This window comes from Phoca vitulina, unplaced genomic scaffold, assembly GCF_004348235.1.
Source record: "Phoca vitulina isolate PV1807 unplaced genomic scaffold, GSC_HSeal_1.0 scaffold21, whole genome shotgun sequence".
NCBI classification, from domain to species: Eukaryota; Metazoa; Chordata; class Mammalia; order Carnivora; family Phocidae; genus Phoca; species Phoca vitulina.
This window is the reverse complement of record NW_022589724.1, coordinates 2,125,901-2,147,406: the sequence shown is the minus strand read 5'-3', so window position 1 is coordinate 2,147,406 and position 21,506 is coordinate 2,125,901. Positions and strand designations below refer to the sequence as shown.

Here is a 21,506-nt window from a genome sequence, read left to right as displayed (position 1 = left end):
ACCACTATAAAATGGAGGACCATAATATCAAAAAAAAATTGATGTTTTCTAGGTATTACTGTAGACTGATCCCTAAGATGTATTAAGTGAAAATCTGCATAGTGCAGAACAGTGTATTTGATATAGTAACATCTGCGCTAAAAAGCAAAGGAAGGAAGGAAAGAAGGAGGGAAAATGCACACACACAGATATTACAGTATCCCTCTGGAAAAACAAAGAAATAAGTAACACTGGCTTCCAAGGAAGGGAACTGGGTACCCAGAAGAAAGGGGTGGGAGGAGACTTTTCACTATGCACTTATTTATACCTTTTGAATTTAGAAAAATATGAGTGTATTAGATCTATTCAAAGTTACAAAAAAATTAAAAATGCCTTTCCATGCTCCATCCCTTTCCCCTATACTATCTTCAAACCTCCAACTCAGGATATTTACTCTATGGAATACAGACACTTCTTGCTGATTTCAAAACTTTAAAGTTCTTTCGGGAAAACAATTTGCCAAGATATAGTAAGAGCCTTTAAAGCCTAGTTCTTTTTTTTTTTTTTTAAGGTTTTATTTATTTATTTGTCAGAGAGAGAGAGAGAGAGCACAAGCAGGGGGAGTGGCAGGCAGAGGGACAAGGAGGCTCCCTGCTGGGCAAGGAGCCCGATGTGGGACTCAATCCCAGGACCCTGGGATCATGATCTGAGCCAAAGGCAGACGCTTAACGACTGAGCCACCCAGGTGTTCCAAAGCCTAGTTCTTTTTAATCCAGTAATTCTACTTCTTAGAATTTAGTCTAAAGGAGTAACAGGAGATAAGAGCAAAGATATTAGCACACAGATGTTTGATACAGTATTTTGTGGTTGAAAACAACCTATGTGAATGACAAGGGCAGTGACAAAATAAATTATGATACAATCATAAATGGGATACTATACAGGCATTAAAGCTGATACTTTAGAAGCATTTCTAAGGACAGGGAAATGGTCATACTATTAATACTATATACAATGTGATTACAATTTCATCGCTATGGGGTGATCATCTTGTTTTTTTCCACGTCAACGAGTTGAGGGGGTACGTTGGTATACATAACAGATGTACGCACTGTAACTTACCCTAGCCCCTAAAAAGAATGGAGACATTTTTATTTCTGATGGTTAATGCTAAAACAATAACTGAATATCTTATTTTTCCCCAATCTAAACACACTTTTATAGTTTCTCATTATATTTTATGTTGACTAGTGGGTATTACACAAGAGTATGGTTAATATAATGGAATTCAGAAACAAAAAGATTTCAGCTCAAATCCTATTTCTGCCAGACAGCCTCTAAGTAACCTTGGGGAAAACTGCTTAACTTTTTTGAGCCTGTTTTCTAAATTTGTAACAATAGCAATCTCAGAAGGTGAGGACTGAGATAACATATACATATATAAGAATACTTAGCACAGTACCTGGCACATAAAATGCTCAACAATTAATTTATGCACTCATTCAACAGGTATTTAATAGCACCTACCACGTGTCAGTCCGCTGTCTATGCTGGACAGAGAATCAGAGCAAACCTTTACACAACCTTAGAGGACAACACTGACACACAATATATCATGCAAGCAGTGTGCACATAAAGCAGTGAACATCCCCAGTAGCTCTTTCTGTATCTCCCTCCACTCGCAGATACCCATACAGAGTTTTTCAGCAATATGACTTTTTGAACAGGGTTATGCCCAAGAACTTGACTGTAGCAGGATGAGATGTACCTACAAGAAAGTTTATTTTCAGTTCCAACCCAAATTAACAAAGTGTTGGAACACATCCAGTGTGTACATATCCCTAATAAAGAATCATAACTGGGTGGCTCGGTCGGTTAAGTGTCCGACTCTTGATCTCAGCATTGTGAGTTCAAGCTCTGTGTTGGGCTTCATGCTGAGAGTGGAGCCTCCTTTGGGGAAAAAAAAAAACAAAAACTCATAAAATGTTCATGCTAAGAGGAACCTGATAATTACCTGATCTTAACCTCGTATTTTACAGATGAGGAAACAGAAGTGCCCAAAGAGGTACATCAACATAATCTAGATATATTCTAAAAGCACAGGAAAAAAAAAGATTGTTAGAAAATCTATGGTGATTTCCCCCAAGCAGGACAAGATGAAGGACTCAAGCCTTTCCCTCTGGAGAGCAAGAGTGACTATAGGTGATGTGACTTGGTTGCACAGGTACTGAGGTACAATGATGAACCTAAATGAAAGTGGCAAATCATCCTGGGCTAGAATGAAGTTGAAACAGAACTGTGGTAAGAGAAGGAAGTGGTAACCACCCACCAGCTGCCTTTGAATTAAAGGAAGAGGAGAGTCACACCTGGGCCTGCAAACAGCGAAAGGCCTACTGGAGCCAGAGCTGCAGAAACCAGCCGGTAGCACTATGCAGTTCGTAATTTTTGAAGCACAGAGTAAGGCCTAAACATCTTTTACCAGAGAAGAACAGTGTATGCAACCTGTGTAAGAACAAAGAATACACCTTTAGGAGGACAGAGATACCTCGGATGAGATTCCTGCTCTCGAGGAGCTCACCATGTAACGTGGAGAGCCAACATGTTACGGATAGAGGGTAACGCACACAAAGTGCTGAGAGAGCAGAGAGAAGGGAGACTTCTCTCAAAGATGGCGCCTCCCCTGAGGCTTAGAAGACTAAAGAAGAAAGGAAAGTCTTCCCAGGGAGATGCTGTACAAAGATACTGTATATAGTTTCAGGAATAAGAGACTGAAGTAGTTTAGGAAAATGTAAATAGATCATGTAATCATGACATAAACAAAACCAAAAAAAAATTAACAAAATTCAGCACCTATTCATGATAAAACACAAAAGTCGCTACATAAAAAAAGTCAGCAATAAATAGAAAACAAAAATTCGGGACGCGTGAGTGGCTCACTCAGTTAAGCATCTGCGTTTGGCTCAGGTCATGATCCCAGAGTCCTGGGATCGAGTCCCACATCGGGCTCCTTGCTCAGCAGGGAGCCTCCTTGTCCCTCTGCCTGCCACTCCCCCTGCTTGTGCAGGCTCTTTCTCTCTCTCTCTCTGACAAATAAATAAATAAAAATCTTAAAAAAAAAAAGAAAAGAAAACAAAAATTCAAAAATATATCATTTACAAAAGCATCCAAAATCAAATACCTAGAAATAAATCTAATAATATGTAGGACCTGACCTCTAAAGGGGAAGCTTCAAAGCATTACTTATTTGACATAAATTACGAAGGATATAAAATACAATTTATTTATTTATAAATGGAGGAACATGCCAGCCTCCTTACTGGAAAATTCAATACTATATCAATATTCTGCAAAGACATCGTAGATTTAAAAAAAATCAAATCAAAATCCTGTGTGTTTGTGTGTGTGTGAATTCACAAGCTGATTCTAAAATCTATATGGAAAAACATCCCAAGAACAACCAAAGCAATATTAGAAAACAATGCTTTTGGAAGACTCACACTATAGGATATCAAGACCCATCATAACATCATAATAATTAAGACAGTGTGGTATTGGCAAAAGAACAAACAGACCAAAGGAAAAGAAAAGAGATCCCAGAAACAGATTTTCACATATACAACTACTTGATTTATAACAGTGACACTGCAATGCACTGGGAAAAGGAAGGTATTACCAACAAATAGTGCTAGATCAACTGGGCATACAGATTTTAAAAATAATAAAATACACACACACACACACACACACACACACACATGCACACACAGAGGAATATTACTCAGCCATAAAAAAGAATGAAATCTTGCCATTTGCAACAATGTATATGGAGCTAGAGAGTATTATGCTAAGTGAAATAAGTCAGAGAAACACAAATGCCATATGATTTCACTCACATGTGCAATTTAAAAAAAGAGAGGGGCGCCTGGGTGGCTCAGTTGGTTAAGCGACTGCCTTCGGCTCAGGTCATGATCCTGGAGTCCCTGGATCGAGTCCCGCATCGGGCTCCCTGCTCGGCAGGGAGTCTGCTTCTCCCTCTGACCCTCCCCCCTCTCATGTACTTGCTCTCTCTCATTCTCTCTCTCTCAAATAAAAATAAATAAAATCTAAAAAAAAAATAAAAAAAGAGAGAGAGTGAGGCAAACCAAGAAACAGACTCTTAACTACAGAGAACCAACTATGGTTACCAGAGGGGAGGTGGGGGTGGGAGATGGGCTAGATGGGGGATGGGGGTTTAAGGACTGCATTTGATGTGATGAGCACCAGGTGCTGCATTTAAGTGTTGAATAAATTCTAAACCTGAAACTATTATTACACTGTATGTTAACTAACTGGAATTTAAGTAAAACTTGAGAGAAAAAAAATATTACACTATATGTTAACTAATTGGAATTAAAATTAAAACTTAAATAAAGAATAAAAAATACATAGATTTCATCCCATAATGAAAAATCAACTCCAGATGGGCTTTACATCTCAGCATTAAGGTTACGGCAAGAAGCCTTTTACATGAAAACATAGGAAACATTTTCAAGACATTAGGTCGAGAAAGATTAATCAAATAGGATTCAAAAAGCCCTAACCTTTAAGAGAAAATAACGGAAGTTGGACTACATTAAAATACATTAAGTTTGTCAAAAAGACACCATTCTCCTTTACCATTTTTCTATTCATGTCTTTTTCTTTTTTAGATTTATCCAGTACTTGTCTATTTTAGTAATGTGCTTAAAAAGAACCAATTTGGTGTTTTATAGATCAAATCTATTTTTCTGAAGTTTTTTCTAAATCCTTATCTCCTTTATACACACTTAGTTGTTCCTTCTTCAGGTTGATTTGGATTTAGTTCCTGCTCCAGCTTGAAATCTTGCTTCCAAATTTCCCTTTGGGTACTGCTTTAGCAAAACTCCCACTAGTTTGGGTATGTTCATTTCTACATGTTTTGTAATTACAACTCTAACTTCTTCTTTACCCCAGGGATTAGTCAGAAGAATAATTTTATATTTCCAAGTGGATATATTATTTATTTTGACTTTTTCTTTTAGTTACTGTAAATTTCTAATCTGGGTATTCTTTGTAGACTTTCATATCATCAATTTCCTGAAAAACTCAAGAAGTATTTTAAAAGAATACTGTTCATGATTACAAAATTGGAATGCATTAAATCTTTATTATGTTATTCAAGTATTCTTTTCTTCATCTATAGTGAATTTATCAATTTCTTCTTGTATTTTTAACAGTTCTGGCCTTATATATTTCGACACTGTTAGTTGCATAAAGATTCATGACATGTCTTGAGAGACAGTACTTCATCAATATAAAATATACCTCTTTCTTCCTTTTAATGCTTTTGTAGCTTGAATTTTGTTGGGTATTAATCTTACTGTATTTACCTTTTTTGGGTCAAATTTGCCTTTTTCTATTCTACTATTTTCAACATCTTCACGTCATTTTAGGTGTCTTTTGAAAAAAAAAAATAGCTAAGTTTGAAGGCCTCTGTGTACATATTAATCCAACCTAAGAATCTGACTTTTCAACAGGGAAATTCAACTCTTCATTTTTATTAAGCATTCATGGACAACTAACTGCCATACATTTACCACTATTTTTTTTAACTTAGGTTTTATTTTTATTAAAGTTATGTATGTATAGAGTTTAAGGTGTCAAACAGTTCTACAAGACTGTACCCCACCCAACAAAAGAAGATAGCAGCTCCCCAACACCCAGCCCTTTCTATTTCCCGCTCCACAGAAGCAATCACACTTTCTATACTTAACTGAGTCTCTTGGTATTTAGCTTTATGTCATTCCCATACCTTTTCAGAACAAAAACTTACTGAATTTAGCTAAAAGGGGGATGGAAGAGACACTGCTGAAAATTTCAGAAACTTGATGAACCACACATAGTTACACAAGTTTTAATTTCTTGACTTCCCTAGCCTGAAATGTTCATTTGCCTTGTCAAACAAAGTATCAAAGCAAGCAGTTCAATTCTGAGTGCAGTCTCCTAGAGGAATATGGCTAAATTAAACCAAGCAAGGACAGAAAAGACCAGCCAAATGGAGGGACTTTTATAATATTTTACAATATTCATGTTTTTATAATATTTTATAATATTTCTAACCATTAAATCCATGACCTCTTTTGGGGCATGAGGATGTGAGTATCTAACGTTGTCTGAGCTCCTTTCAGAAGAACCAACCAAATAAAGTTTTCAGACATCACGATACAAACATCCAGAGGCTTGAGAATATAGGTTTCAAATTGCTGTTAGCATTGATGCTACCTAGTATTTTGGTTACTGAAGAAGACCTCTAGTAGGGGGTTGGTTATTAAAAGATAAGGGTCAGGGCGCCTGGGTGGCTCAGTCGTTAAGCATCTGCCTCCAGCTCAGGTCGTGATCCCAGGGTCCTGGGATCGAGCCCCACATCGGGCTCCCTGCTCAGCGGGAAGCCTGCTTCTCCCTCTCCCACTCTCCCTGCTTGTGTTCCCTCTCTCGCTGTGTCTCTCTCTGTCAAATAAATATATAAATCTTTAAAAAATAAAAAATAAAAATAATAAAAATAAAAGATAAGGCTCTGCCAGGGCTTGATGTTATTTAGTCTTCGGAGAATTGAAGATAACAACATAGAATTATGCTGTATAGAATTATGCAGCATATGTATAGAATTGATGACATCTATATAGAAGTCAATAATTACTAGGCCCTAGCTATGGTTTAGAATGGTCATAGGTGATTGTACCCATTTGCTCCATGAGACTTTTTCTCCAGTTCCAGGATCTCTAAGCTAAATTAGATGCAAACACCCAACTGCTTAGAACAGCTATTTCCTTAGAGTATGCCATCTATTTGCAATGCCCAGCTAATTCTGAGTCTGTTGCTCCTTGAAGACTACCCCCTATGGTTTTTGCCTGACTCCTAAATTCAAATTTATTGAAACTCCTCCCTCCTTCCCCTTTTCCCATCATAAGGCAAGGGAAGGCTAGATCTGACAAAACTTAAATGATCAATGAGAAAGGGTGGAACGTCCCTAGCTAAAAGAATATGTGGCCATGTTTTTTTGTTTTGTTTTGTTTTTAAGATTTTATTTATTTATTTGACAGAGAGAGACACAGTGAGAGAGGGAACACAAGCAGGGGGAGTAGGAGAGGGGGAAGCAGGCCTCCCGCTGAGCAGGGAGCCTGATGCGGGGCTTGATCCCAGGACCCTGGGATCATGACCTGAGCCGAAGGCAGTTGCTTAACCAACTGAGCCACCCAAGCAGCCCTGTTTTTTTGTTTTTTGGTTTTTTTTTAAAGAATTAAGTGGAAGAAACAATTGTGATCTTGGAAGAAAGACTACATGAGGGCAGAGAGACCCAAGCTTATAAATGCATTATAAATAAAGTTAAAATTTACCATGGGAAAGGTGAAGGGAAAAAAAATAGAGCATTTGTTCACAGGAAAGTGATCTACAGTGATAACTGTGTTAATTGGCTTGTTTGTTGGTGATTAGGGAATTTCAAATTTGCAATGCACAACTATCCTTTGTAAAAAAAAAAAAAAAAGGAGAAAGAAAAAGAAAAGAAAAAGTCATGACAGATCTGTGGTTCTCAATCCTTGAAGAATGTCAAAGAAAGGGCCTAGAATGTATATCCCAGAGGTGCTGGACCCTGGTTGTTTTATTTCCTTCGGCTACAGCAAGTACTGCTGGTTTGTCTATATTTAGAGAGATCAGTGACAGACACACATCTGGGATTAGGAGATATTATAATGTTTTTCAATTATCCTCCACCAACTTTTTATTATCAAGATTTTCAAACATTCAGTTTTTCTGAACACCTATATACCCACCACCTAAATTCTGTAGTTGTTACTATTTTGCTATATTGATTTTATCATTATTTATCCATCTATGTATCCATCTGTTGAGGGTCTGATTTGACAGCATTTAAAGAGATCTTCCATAAATTTAGGAAATTAAAAAAAAATCATTCTCCCTACTGGAGACTTGGGAAGGAAAAGGGATGCTAAGTGAAGTTCTAAGTGAGGAAGATGCTGGATTCCTGTTTAGTCATTAGCTGAATTATTATCCTGAAATTATCCTGATTATCCTGAAATACCACCTACCTTCTGAGCCCCAGTTTCCTCATCTGTAAAATAAAGTGAGACAAAATGATAATCCTGATCCCCTTAGTTATGATCCTTTCTAGCCTAGAAATTCTATGTTTCTATGAAAAACAATTTTCTTAATAACTGCCATTTACTTTGTGTTTTCTATGTGGCAGGAAGTACACTATAATCTCATTTAATCTTCACAGGTCCCTTAAAATTTTTGAGATACCACATTCATGAATACTACCAATTTTTTTTAGTAGCACGTAGCCACTCTGACCTATTTCCAGTTGCACTTTCCCTTCACATTTTCAGTACTTTTTACTAGCATCAATTTTGTACTGCTTTGGTGGAACTGGCTAGAACCAACAAACAGAAATTATCTTTGCTCACTGAGAAACACAAGCAAACTCTAGTCCCTGATTTGTAATTTTTTTTCCAAACGTAAAATGAGATAAAACAGCTAAAACTATTTTAACTTGTTTATTTTGGTAAAATAATTACATATAATTATTGTTGAAGAAAATCTACAATACACAATCTTGGTGTTTTTATCTAAATCTGTTGCACATTGAATAACAAAATTAAAATGTCAGTTTTTCAATTGGAGAAAGTACTCAAATCAACAGCCATGTGCTAAACAAAGAGACTCAATTAGAGCACATTATGGTTCATTTGGGAATGAATACATCAAGGAAAAAATAAAGAACAAAGACCATACATATATTGTCGTGTGTGTATAAATGAAAAGCCATAGTTAGTGACTTTCTATCTCTACATTCCTCTTCATGCTTAACTATCTCCTCCATTTTCGTTACTCTCAAATATATATTAGTTCTCACTTCTAAAAGAAAAAGCCACTTGTTTTTGCTTTTTTCCATGGGAGCTATTTGTATTTCAATGCATATTTAAAGATCTTATATTGTAGAAATGTAACAGGATGCCCGCACAAGGTGTCCTAGAACTATAAATACACACTATTATGTAATCAGTGAGGTTCACACCTAGGAAATCTGGATGGAATGGTTATCCTGAAGCAAATGAACAAAAATAAGGAGGTTCAGCCCTATTGATCAGAACAAGGAAACACTGGCAGCCCTATTGATTAGAATAAGGAAACACTGGAACTGCAGAATCAGAAAGGAAAGTGAATCTACTCAAGTCATGGAGAATGATAAACCCAAACTCTTCATTTGATTTCCCATACCCCTTTTACAAAGACTTCTATAATTGATTCTGCTCAAGAGCAGGAAGAAACTTGTTTTTCCAATGAAATCGGCATGTCTCTAATCAAAGAATATCCTTCATGGTGACATACGTGGGTATCTTTGATATGAATATTGGGGTTACCATGCAACCTACATGTGTAGGGACACACTCTCTGAGTAAGTGTGGTCTCTCCAAAAGGAAGTCATCGTTCCCAACATCCATCACCCAGAAAGGAGGCAGCTCTTCAAACAGGAAACCCAAGTGAAGACACTCTCTGGACCTTGCTGTTTTGGCCCTGTTCGAAGAAAGATAAATGCCTGGCTCTATTCACTTCTGGTGGCAGCACTCAGATGATGTCTGCCAAATGGAGACAGGCCAAAAGATAAGGACATGAGGAAAATGTTTTCGTAAGCCAGCTTGAACAGTTTCATGTTGCTTTCTCTATTCATTATCCTCCAGCTTTTAGCAAAGCTTGATTTAAATACTGCAGCCTTACATCAGCTGTTCCACTGGCATTAGGGTAAGACTAGTGTGTCCATACTTGGATCACAGCCTTAGCATGGAGAAGAAAAATGGTAGCATGCTCCTCAATACATGTTGAAGAGGAAAAGTGAGAACGAGTATCAGGGCTGAGGTCCAGCAACCCCTTACCACTTAGAGATTCTCCCTGCATTGCATCTTTGTGTCTGGGGCTCCTTATTATTAAGGAAGGTGGCAGCGTCCCATAAATGCTCAGTAATAGACAACGAGATGCAAACTATCAGGTTCCCTTATTGCTCTCACTGCTAGAAAACTCAGAGCTGACTATTGTGTTCAACTACAAAAGCTTTCCTCAGCTAAAAGTTATGGATAATTGTTCTTTCTTTTCCCCTTTTATTTATTGGTTCTTATCTTTCTGATCATTAGTTCTGGTTTTACTGCATATGTTTTTATTTCAAGTTTCCTAAATCCTTTTCTGGAAAACAGCCAGAGTACACAAGCCAATCAGTGAATAAATTTTTCCCATATGAGAAAGTTACAAAATAGTGCTCATCTCAAAGCTATGAATGCTAGGGAGGTTGAGAACCTGTTATGTTGGCCTCTCTTCTACCTCATCCAGGAACCAGAGCAGATTCCCAAAGGTCAAAAGAGAGCCTGAAGGCTAATGTCAGTACAAACAGAAGTTCACAAATAATTCTGAATACATATTTCTTTGGTGTTGTAGGGGGTAAAGGGAACAAAGCATGGATCTGTAACTCAGGAGAGAAGAATATCTCAGTGAATGGAGCAAGGCCCCAGATCTAAGCTAGGAGTTCAGGGTCAAAATAAATACTCCACTTAAGGTGGCTTTTTAGGGCACCAGAATTAAAAAGAGAGTGAGAATGAGGTGGAAGGCAAATGCTGACAACTGCCTCTTTGCCTAAGATTCTCTCCCATTTCCAAGCATGTTCCAGTCTAACCTCTGTGCTGCCTACTCCCCTTGGCTACGCTACCTATACCTCAAACTCAACATGTTCAAGCCAGAGTTCATTTCCCCTCAATCTTTCTTTCAGCTAATTTATTACTAGTTAAAGGCATTATCCAGGTGTAAAAATCCTGGTCATTCTTTTTTGATTTCATGCAGCCCTTAATTTTTGTACTTCAACTTTCTTTTTTTTTTTTAAAGATTTTTTTATTTATTTATTTGACAGAGAGAGCGAGAGAGCACAAGCAGGGAGAACAGCAGAGGGAGAGGGAGAAGCAGGCTCCCCGCCAAGCAGGGAGCCCGATGCGGGGCTCGATCCCAGGACCCTGAGATCATGACCCGAGCCGAAGGCAGACGCCCAACCATCTGAGCCACCCAGGCACCCCTGTACTTCAACTTTCTACAACTAAGACCTACTGCCATTCAACAAACATTTACTGAGAGCCTATGATGCACCAGGTACTTTCTATGCACTTTACACTGGTGAACAAAACAAAAATATCCATTGTCATAGAGCTTATATTCTAGTAGGAAGGAGGAGACAACAGACATAGTAAAATAAGTAAATATGGGTAAGTAAATAAAGGATTTCAGAAGGTAGTAAATGTTACAAAAAAGAAAAAGCAGAGTAAGATAATGGCAATTTTAAAAAGGGTGGTCAGGGTAAGCCTCAGTGAGAAAAAGGTAACATTTGAGCAAAGATATGGAAGAGGTGAGGGAGGAGGCTGTGCAGGTATGGAGGCAAAGTGACAGCCATGCAAAAGCCCTACTACCAGCTCCTCCGATTTCTTTGAAATGTCATAGAGCCACCCTTCCCATTCGCAATGCCATCATCAAACTCCAAAATCTCCTAGGTAGTCACCCGGCTCCATTTCCTGTGTGGTGCACTCAGACATTCATTTTGCACATCAAAACCATTCACCTGATTTTCAAGTCCCATAATTCTTTGAAGCCACCCTTTACATCACGAACTTCTATTCCTCCCCCTTAATATTCTTGAAACTTAGCATACTCCTTCTCCATATGCATCATCTTCCCCTGCCTAGGAGAGCTTTCTCTCTGCCCCTCATCCACTCTAAACTCTAACCATCCCACAAGGCAGGAGATCAATTCCTACCACTTCTATAAAGCAGTGCCTGTGGTTGCTATTATTGAATCTGTATTTATCATATTTCCCAAGCATCCTATTTCTTGAAAGCAAGTCAGCCTCTTTCTCTACTTCCCATTGTGTTGGTCATTACTAAATATTCATTAAGTGAGCTATTTCTTCTACAAAGCTGAAGCTCTTTGCCAACTTAAAAACACTTTTTTTAGAAGATTTTATTTATTTATTTATTTGAGAGGGAGAGAGCATGAGCAAGGTGAGGGGCAGGGGGAGAAGCAGGCTCCCCACTGAGCAGGGAACCCGACGTGGGGCTCGATCAAGGACTCCAGGATCATGACCTGAGCTGAAAGCAGATGCTTAATCAACTGAGCCACCCAGGCACCCCTTAAAAACACTTTTATTAGCAGGGTGTGCCTGGGTGGCTCAGTGAGTTAAATGTCTGTCTTCAGCTCAGGTCATGTCCCGAGGTCCTGGGATGAAGCCCCACATCGGACTCCCTGCTCAGAGGGGAGTCTACTTGTCTCTCTCCCTCTCCCTCTGCCGCTCCCTACCATTTGTGCGCTCACTCGCTCTCTCTCACTTCCTCTCTCTCAAGTAAATAAATAAAATCTTTAAAAAAAACCTCACTTTTATTAGCTTTGATAAACTACTGAAAGAGACAGAATGATTAAAAAATGGTTTTATCATATTAAAAAAATGCATGGGGGGTAGAACAAGCCAAAGTGTTCATAATGGACAGTGATAGCTTTTTTCTTTTCTCAATTCAAATTTTCAGCTACTTTCAGGTCTGAGCTCATGTTACTTTGAAAAGCAAAGAGTTTGCTATGAAAATATATAAATCAATATAAACAGTGAGTGATCAACTATCATTAGACTCATCAGAGAGATTCAAATTACCTAAAAATATAATCCAAAGACTGCAAGCATCTGAGTAACTTGCAGTTGTGAAGAGGTAAACTATAATTAAGACAAGCTGAAGCAAATTCTCATGGTTAAAAAAAAGAAGAAGAAAAATCCTTCCTGATGGTGATCAAAACAAGGTATTTACTGTATATGAAAGTAGCATGATGTACAGGACAGAGTACACCCTCTGAAATGCTCAAGTGCAAGTTCCACCATTTATTAACATCATGACCTCAGTTTCCTGGTCTGTAAAATGGAAACACAGGAGCTCTTCTTTTTACAAACTTTCATAGATAACAAACTAGGTTCCAATCTGAGCAAAAATCCTGTTAACTCTGCCTACCCAAGCACAATCATTTGAACCTTGGTGGTTACACTACTATTAGTCTACAGACCTCTATTCTATCTGAAGCAGTGTCTTTTTTAATAAATATATTTATGATTAAAAGATGAAAGAATATTAACGTCTTTGGATAACATCTAAGAGAGCTGAGAAGAATCTTGGGTTGGAACCAATGTCATCAAACCTACAGTTACCTCTTGAGCACTGGTCACCTGGACCTAGTAACAAATGGACTTTAAAAAAATCTTTTGGAATGGGGCACCTGGGTGATGCAGTCAGTTGAGAATCAACTCTTGGTTTCAGTTCAGGTCGTGATCTGCATCCAGGTCATGAGATGGGAGCCCCACAATGGGCTCCACGCTCAGTGAGGAGTCTGCTTGGGATTCTCTCTCTCTCCCCCTCTGCCCCTCTTGCTTGTGCTCTCTCACATGCTCTCTCTCCCTAAAATAAATACATCTTTTAAAAAATCTTTTGGAAATTAACTGGTACATAAGAAGATTTTGTGCTATTATACAACTACCATCCAGGGTTGGTTATGAGAATTAAATGACACAAGGCAGATAGAATCCTGGCACATTCTTTTTTTTTTTTTTAAGAATGAATTTTGTTTGTTTGTTTGTTTATTTATTATTCATTCATTCATTTATTTATTTATTTATTTAGAACACGAAGCAGGGGTAGTGGCAGAGGGGGAGGGAGAGAGAATCCCAAGCAGACTCCGCACCGAGTGTGGAGCCCTACAAGGCACTCCTGTTCCATCTCACAACCCGGACATCATGACCTGAGCCCAAACCAAGAGTCGAGGCTTAAACCACTGAGCCACCCAAGCGCCCCTGGCATATTCTTATAATATATTCTTTTCAGATTGATAAAATGGTACATGGACCACTGAATCTTCAAGAAATGTCAAAGCAACTTGTGTGTATCCCCTCCAAGTCATATTTTTTTTAAGTTAGAAATCATTCTTTATAATGTGTATTCTCTTGGAACACCAAAATAAGAGAGTAGCTTTCCAAAAGGCCGGATCTGATCTATAAAACTGGACCCATACAAATTGAATCCAGACTTACTCCACTCTCACTCTTCACAGTGTTTGAGAAAGTGTTTTTCTAAGGCAAAAAGCCTACAAATCAACCAATCATAAGTCCATATCAAAAAAAGGTAACCATAAGAAACCTACCTGCATTATCTGGGCCAAAACTGTACAGCTAATACTGGATCTATTTCAAAGAAGCAACAAATCTTAAAGTTTATAAATAATGCTTGGATTTGATATTGAGGAAACTCAGTTAAGAAAGGCATTAATTATCCTAAGTATTGGAGTTAGGCTGGGTCAAGATAGACCCATAATTTTAAAGAAAATTCCGAAAGTTTTCTCAAGCCAATTCTATGGGACAAAGCATGCAAACCCCTGAGAAACATGCCAGCATCTGCCCTCAATTCCAGAAGCAGGAAGCAAAGATGTGACCCAATCACATGATAATAAAGCACAGTCCATCTGTTCAGAGAACTTGCATTATGTAAGCCACGACCGAGAAAGAACAGCAAAAGGCAGGCAGTTTGTTGACATGTGCAGACGGCTCTGTGGTTTGAAGAGACATGTTCTCACATTTCAAAAGGGCCATCCATAAAATAATGGCATTTTCAAAACCCAGGTCATTAGAAATGAACGTATTTGATGCACTACAAAGGTACTACCAGAATGGTGCTGAGTTCAGATTAACTGTTTCAACAGGCTTAGAAGAACCTTTCAGCAAAGGTCTTCTCCATATAAGCAGCCCTCCCCAGAGGAACAGATTTATCTCCCTCTTGATTACTTTGATCATGTCAGTTCCCTATTTAATTTCAATAACTAAGGAGAGCATCTAAAATTCTAAACCTAGACCATGTAACTGCAAGGCCTTTCAATTACATCCATTTTAATTAAACCCCAAACAGTTTCACCATCTTTTAAACTACTAAAGCCTACTCTTCTCAGTCAATAAGCTCTACACCTGGGCTTTTTATCAACAATATAAAAATGATATTGACCTTCTCTTGAGGACCTTTCAACCACCACCACCACCTCTCCGCGTCCACAGTCCATCAGAAGTCACTTTTCATAAGTTCTGTGAAATTCAAGATAACTTCACTTAGGTAAGTCACTCCGTTAACCCTGCCCTCCCCCCCTCCAAGTCCTTCATATTCTTTAAAGCACAGATGCGGAATGAGATAATCTAAATTCTTGTCTTAGTTCTGCCTGACCCTGAGAAATTCACCTAACCTCTGATGTCATTTTTTTCCCTTGTAAACTGAAGTGACTTAGAACTTTCACCAATCGAATGCCTACCCCTGGTGGGCAGCCCATAATATTATCTTCCCTTATTCATCCCACTTAGATTACCTTTTTATTTTGTTTCCAGTCACATATTGCAGAGTTTTCAGAATTGGGGGAAAGAAATAGTGGGTAATACATCCAATCCAAACTCCACAGTGTAGAATAATGAACTTAACTCTAAAGAGGAACTTGCCATCCAGTCAATAAGTTTTGGTTCTGCCCTAGAGTAGGCCCCAGGACAGCCTTATCACTCATCAAATCCCCCCTCTCTGCCTATTTAAATTCGAGCTACCCTTCAAAGTCAGCTTAAGTCCTAAAGTGTCTAGAAAGCCTCCCCCAATCACATCAGCCTACATTAATCATGTCCCTTTTTGAATGCTGATGCCTCTCTGTAGGGGTGATATTAAAATATTTAACCACTGGCTCCACAGTGGTACCAACCGATCAGAAAGGATATCTGATCAATCAAAACACACGTGGTCCAGTGGAAATTGCTGGAGGAACATCAGTCCTACCTATTACTATCAATACAAAATAGCAACCTCAAACTCCAATACAACTTTCTCATTTGGTCTTCAAGATCTCATGAATTAGGAAAAGTAGGTACCATCTAGATTTTCTGCATAACTAGAGGTGAGGTTGGGACTAATAACCAAATCTAATAACCAACTGCTTTTTTCATCACATTACACAATTTTCCCATATTATATACACAGAGTTGTCAATTAATATTGCATAAACTGTACTTATATAAAACAGTAGAAATACTAAAGGAATGCTCAAATGTAATTCATTTAATCAACAAACATGTAAGTGGAACAGAATATAAAACACAGTGCTAGGTTCTGAGAGCATAAAGGAAAGAAAAGACATACCTTTGCCCTCTGGGGACCTATAACACATTCAAAAGTAAAAATAAATGACAGTGCAAGATGGTAGAAATAAACAACACAAACTGTAACCCTAAGTGCTATACAGTTCGGGGAAATAAGGAATTTAGGAACTAAACCAGTACATGAAGCCAGAACTGAGAACTTCTCTCCTCATACTCCCAAAAGGGGCAAAATTAAGTATGTAGTTAAAAGGCTAAAAAAATCAGGAGTCAGTGGAAAAACAGAAATTGCTGGAATTGAGGGTTTACAGTAGCAGCAAGAAGTGAGATCTTTGGTTGAATACTAGAGATGGCTCTAATCATAAGCCTCAAGTGCTGCTCTAAGTGCTGAATACAAATGGAAAATCTTGTAAACCCTTTGTGAGGGTGGCTGAGGAAGATTAGCTTGGCAGTAGCCTACAGAAAAGTCTAGATGAGAGAAACTGGAAAGCAACTAGATTCAAGGGATAACAGGCAGGACTAAACTGATGGCTGCATACAAAGAAAGGAAGAGACATTCAAGAGGCATTGATATAAAGAAGAGTTGGGTTCTAGGCATGTTTTCAAAGAAAAAACTTATATGATGGCAGAAAGGAAACTGGATTCTCACATGGGATATATATGTAGACATACTGGTACGGTACGGTACGAATCTGTGTACTAGGGACAGGGAACCAATTTCCCTAGAGAAATCAATGTTAGAAAAAGGAGAAGCTGGGCAGAGAAATACAAAACTGATACCCAGACAATAAGGAACAACTGCAAGGTCTTAAAAAAGAAGCCAAATTATAAATTTAAAAGTGCATGTGAGCTTCTTCAGAATGTATGAAAGATCATCATCAACATAACAAACAAGCGTGGGCAGACCAGTTGAGGTAGTCTAGACTTAAGAATAATAGCACCCAGGGGTGCCTGGGTGGCTCAGATGGTTAAGCATCTGCCTTCGGCTCGGGTCATGATCCCAGGGTCCTGGGATCGAGCCCCACGTCCGGCTCCTGGCTCAGCAGGGAGCCTGCTTCTTTCTCTGCCTCTCCCCCTGCTCGTGCTCTCTCTCTCTCTCTGTATCCCTGTGTCTCGAGTGAATAAATAAAATCTTTAAAAAAATAAAAAATTAAAAAAAAGACTTAAAAAAAAAAAAAGAATAATAGCACCTGGATCAGCTGTGTATTGTATGGATGCCAGTGTAGTCTATAAGCTTCTCCCCAGCAGGGACTGAGCAATGTTCCATACATCAGTTAAGTCTAATACTGTTACTTGAATACACGAACACTTAGTGTGACCGGCTAAGTGGAAAAGAGTGAACTATGCCATTACAGTTAGGAGTGGCGTAGAAATGTTACTTTTGCTTGATACATAACTACTGATTCTCTCACCTGTCCACGTATTTACCTTGCCCCCACGCCTTAGGCCAATGTCAAAAATCCAGTTTCCTCTACTGTAGGCCCAATATGAAGGGACTCCAGGAATGTACTAGGAGTCAGGAGGAAGCCAACCTGATTTTCATATTGTGAGGGTAAAATCAAAAAACGAATAATAAAGACCAATTGCTCATTGGTGGACTGAACAGAAATATGGGTTGTGCCAGACTGAGGTGTGTATACACACACATACTTTAATATATAGGTTTTGCAAACACTGAACTCTGGGCGCAAATCCTAACTCCTGTCCTTAGTAACTGAGTACTTAACCTGTTCTAAACTCGGTTTTCTCATCTATATATGGGCCAAATGCCACTAACCCTGAGGGTTTCATCGTGAGCATTTGATAATGTACTTTGGTGTACTTTATGCATCTACATCATAGTAAGCTCTTAACAGACAGTAGATATTGGCACTCTCACTCTTGAGGTTTTTGTTTTTTAAAACATTTGGTATTCAATTTTAGAGACAGAAACGTACTTTCACTGTAATTTAGTTTCTAACACTAAGGATCTATATTTCAGTTTCTAGTATTTTAGTCTGGATGTTAACAGTTTTTCACTGTTCTTTCCACGGAGATTGGTCATGACCACGTACCCCATCCTGATTTAGTATTTTGGAAAACGGAGCAAACATTCTCCCTTGAAAACCAACTACACAGAGACTGCTGATTCAAACTACTCTCACTCAAGAAAAGGAACACTAGCGATATTCCTTCGAGGAAATAAAAGCGTTTGATCAATTCACAGAGTCATTCCCATTCAAACATTCCAAACCCCGCAGAGTGAGCAAACGTTCAAGTTTCTACTACGAAAACAATCTGTAGCCTTCTGGTTACTGGATTCACTTCAACACTTCCCAGACGCACCAAAGAAGAAACATTCCGCACATCTTCGTGCCTCCTCACACAAAGCTTCGCGGCTCCCCTTCCAAAGCCACCCCTGGCTGGAGAAGCAGCCCCTCTCGGCGGGGTCGGGCCGGCGCCCACAGCCAGGGCGGCCCTGTGACCCGGGGGTCTCCACCACACGTCGCCCCCTCCCACCGCCCGGCAGGCTCAGAGTTCCTAACCCGCCCGGGAAGCCTCTGGCGACCCCAACCCCGCCCCGGGAGCCTCGGGCACCCTCCCGCTCCGGGTGGGGTGCCCAGAAAACGCCACACAGCGCCCCAGCTCCGCCAGGCCCGGCCAGCCGCACACCCCCTGGCCCTCGGTCCGCGCCCCCTCGCTCCCCAGAAAGCAGCCCGGCCCTCGGCTCGCTCCGCCCGATGCCACCTCCCCCGGGGGAACCCGGAGCAGGGGCCGCCGCCGGCTGCAGACCACGTCCACCAGCGCTCGGACACACGCCCACGCCCCGCCCGCGCTCCCCGCCCGCGATTTGCGTGGCGGCCGCCAGGCCAGGCCAGCCCGGCCCCGGCCCGGCGCCGCCACCTGCGCCCCCGGCCCCGCGCCATGTTTGAGAAAGAGAGGGAGCGAGCCAGAGGCCGGGCCCGGCCCGCGCGCGCCCCGCAGCCGCCCGCCAGCCCTGCCGCGCCGCCGCTCACCCGTCGTCCCCGGGACCAGCGTCGCCGCCGCCGCCAACACGAGGAGGAGCAGCCGGGGACGCGGAGCAGCGGCCGCCGCCTCCATGGTCCCGCCGCCACCGCCTGTGGCTCGGTCCGGCCCGGCCGCCGCCTCGCCTCAGCAAGCCTCGCCTCGCCCCACCTCCCGCCGCCGCGGCGGCCTCGCTCCGGCCCTTTGTAACTGCTCGGGGGCTGCGCGTCCATTGGCTGCCGGGCTCCCGCCGGCCCCGCCTCCCGGCTGTCGGCGAGCGGCCGAGCGGGACCCAGCCCGGAGCCCCGCCTACAGGCCCGCTGGACAGCCAATCCGCAGCCGCGGGCGCCGGCCTCTGGACACGCCCCCAGACTCCCCAGGGGCCGTGCTGCCAGACCCCTGCCCCAGCCAGAGCCGCTCCGCGCTAGGAGGAGGCCGGGTCGGGTCAGGGTCTAGCGCGCCCCGACCCGGCCTAGCCTTCGGCCCGGGAGGGCTAGGGTTACGCGAGGGGTGTGTCTGGGTGTGAGTCGCTTTCGGAAAAAGGCTGTGGCCGCTCTACGCTCTTTTCTTTAGCCTTCTCCAAGCACCTAAGATCTAGTACTGACCCCAATCCCAACCCGACCCCCATTCACGGCCCTGCACCACCAATCCCCAACACGTTCACCCAGATCCGCGGCATCGTCACGCAGGCTTCAACTTCCACTTCCCAGATCCACGCCTCAACTTTCAACATTTCCCCCAAATCTTTCCTCAGTGCCTTCCATGTAAGACTCACGTCTTCTGTTTCCTCCCGCTGTCAGTGTCTAACCCCAACCAAATTCCAGGCCCTGAAAGTCCTGAAATCCTGGCCTCAGACTTCAGTCAGATCCTGAGCTCCGACGCGCCCCCCCCCGCCCCCCCCCCCCCCCCCCCCCCGAATAGCCTCTCTCCCTCCGGAACAAGGAGCAGACCCAGAAAGGGGCTCCACACTCTCTCCTTCTGACCTCTTCCTGATCCAGGTGGGAAAGGGAAGGTCCCCACCCCCAACCCCCAAAGGAGTAGGACTTCCCTTCTTAGCTCGCAGCACTTCTCCTTTGGCGGAGGGGGAGCAGTCAATACTTTGACTTGCCTCTGACACGCCTGCACAATAATTCTGAGGTGTCACTAGAAACCCAAATAAACTCGGCTACGTTTTCATTCTGAATTCCTAATTTACTGTGAGACGCTCCACCCACCTTCCCTCTGGGACACCAAAATGAGCTCCAGATTTGTAATTCTCCCTGTCAGACTAGTCCTCTCTTCAGACACAAACACAGCCGAGGAGGCTGTTACATAGAACAGAGAACATTTTTCCGCAGAACCTTTTAAGGAGAAAATTTTATTTTCTGTGTGATTTGAGCTTGGAATTAAATAAACCTTGGTAGCAGGAATCAGAATCACCCTCTAGCATCGATTTGTAAATCACTTTAGCGCTGCTCCTCCATGAGCTCTTGACCTACCTGCGAGGACTTCCCTCCCGAGCTGTAAAACGGCAGGGTAGGGGTGTTGGAGCTGGGATTTGAGACCTGCCCTACTCCCCTCCCGTGTAGGACCCTTATTTGAACAAGTCCATTAACCTTTCTGAGTCTCCATGTCTTCATCTGTAAAATGGAAATAATATATCCCCTGGTCAGTGAGAGGATATAAGGTTTGGGGGTTCCCCTCCTGCTCTTTCAAGTTCTATTTCTAGGCCCTCCCTCCAGACACTTCATCTGCTCCTACCTGGACAGGTAAGGGACGGTGGGTATACACTGACCTGCCCACCTAGGGATGCAGCTACTACCAAAAACATGGCATAGCCTGCTCTCTTGTGCTCTCTTGGCTGCTGGTGACCATCAGCAGCAAGCTCTCCTCTTGCTCCCTGCCGCAGGGCCCAGAAGGCAGGCAAAGACTGCTTCTGGCTGGCTCCAGTCCTAATCTGCTCCCTCGGTTCCAGTTTTTTCAGTGGAGATGTGGACGGTAAGTCAGGGTCCTAATGATACCTGAGGTCTGTAGACTGTTCTTTCACTGCTCTATTCTCAGTGTCTTCCATGAGAGCTCAGGAGATATTTACTGAAGGAATGAATGAATGATTCACCTCAGACAAGTGAAGTGTCTTTCTCTCATCAGATTCTCTCATTAGATTCTTCATCTCTGAAATGAAATATTTTTTTTAAAGATTTTATTTATTTATTTGACAGAGAGAGACACAGCGAGAGAGGGAACACAAGCAGGGGGAGCGGGAGAGGGAGAAGCAGGCTTCCCGCGGAGCAGGGAGCCCGATGCGGGGCTCGATCCCAGGACC

At 41.6% G+C, this 21,506-nt stretch overlaps 1 protein-coding gene across 2 annotated transcripts in view; it reads right to left on the bottom strand.

Moving 5' to 3' along the window:
- Nucleotides 1–19,370, bottom strand: part of TGFBR1 (transforming growth factor beta receptor 1) — a 57,329-nt gene extending 37,959 nt beyond the window's left edge. For both annotated transcript variants that reach the window (XM_032418403.1, XM_032418405.1), the window contains exon 1: nucleotides 19,216–19,370. In XM_032418403.1, coding sequence (XP_032274294.1) covers nucleotides 19,216–19,300 — 85 coding nt within the window. In that variant the 5' untranslated portion in view covers nucleotides 19,301–19,370. The remainder of the gene's footprint in view (nucleotides 1–19,215) is intronic.
- Nucleotides 19,371–21,506: the final 2,136 nt, after the last annotated feature.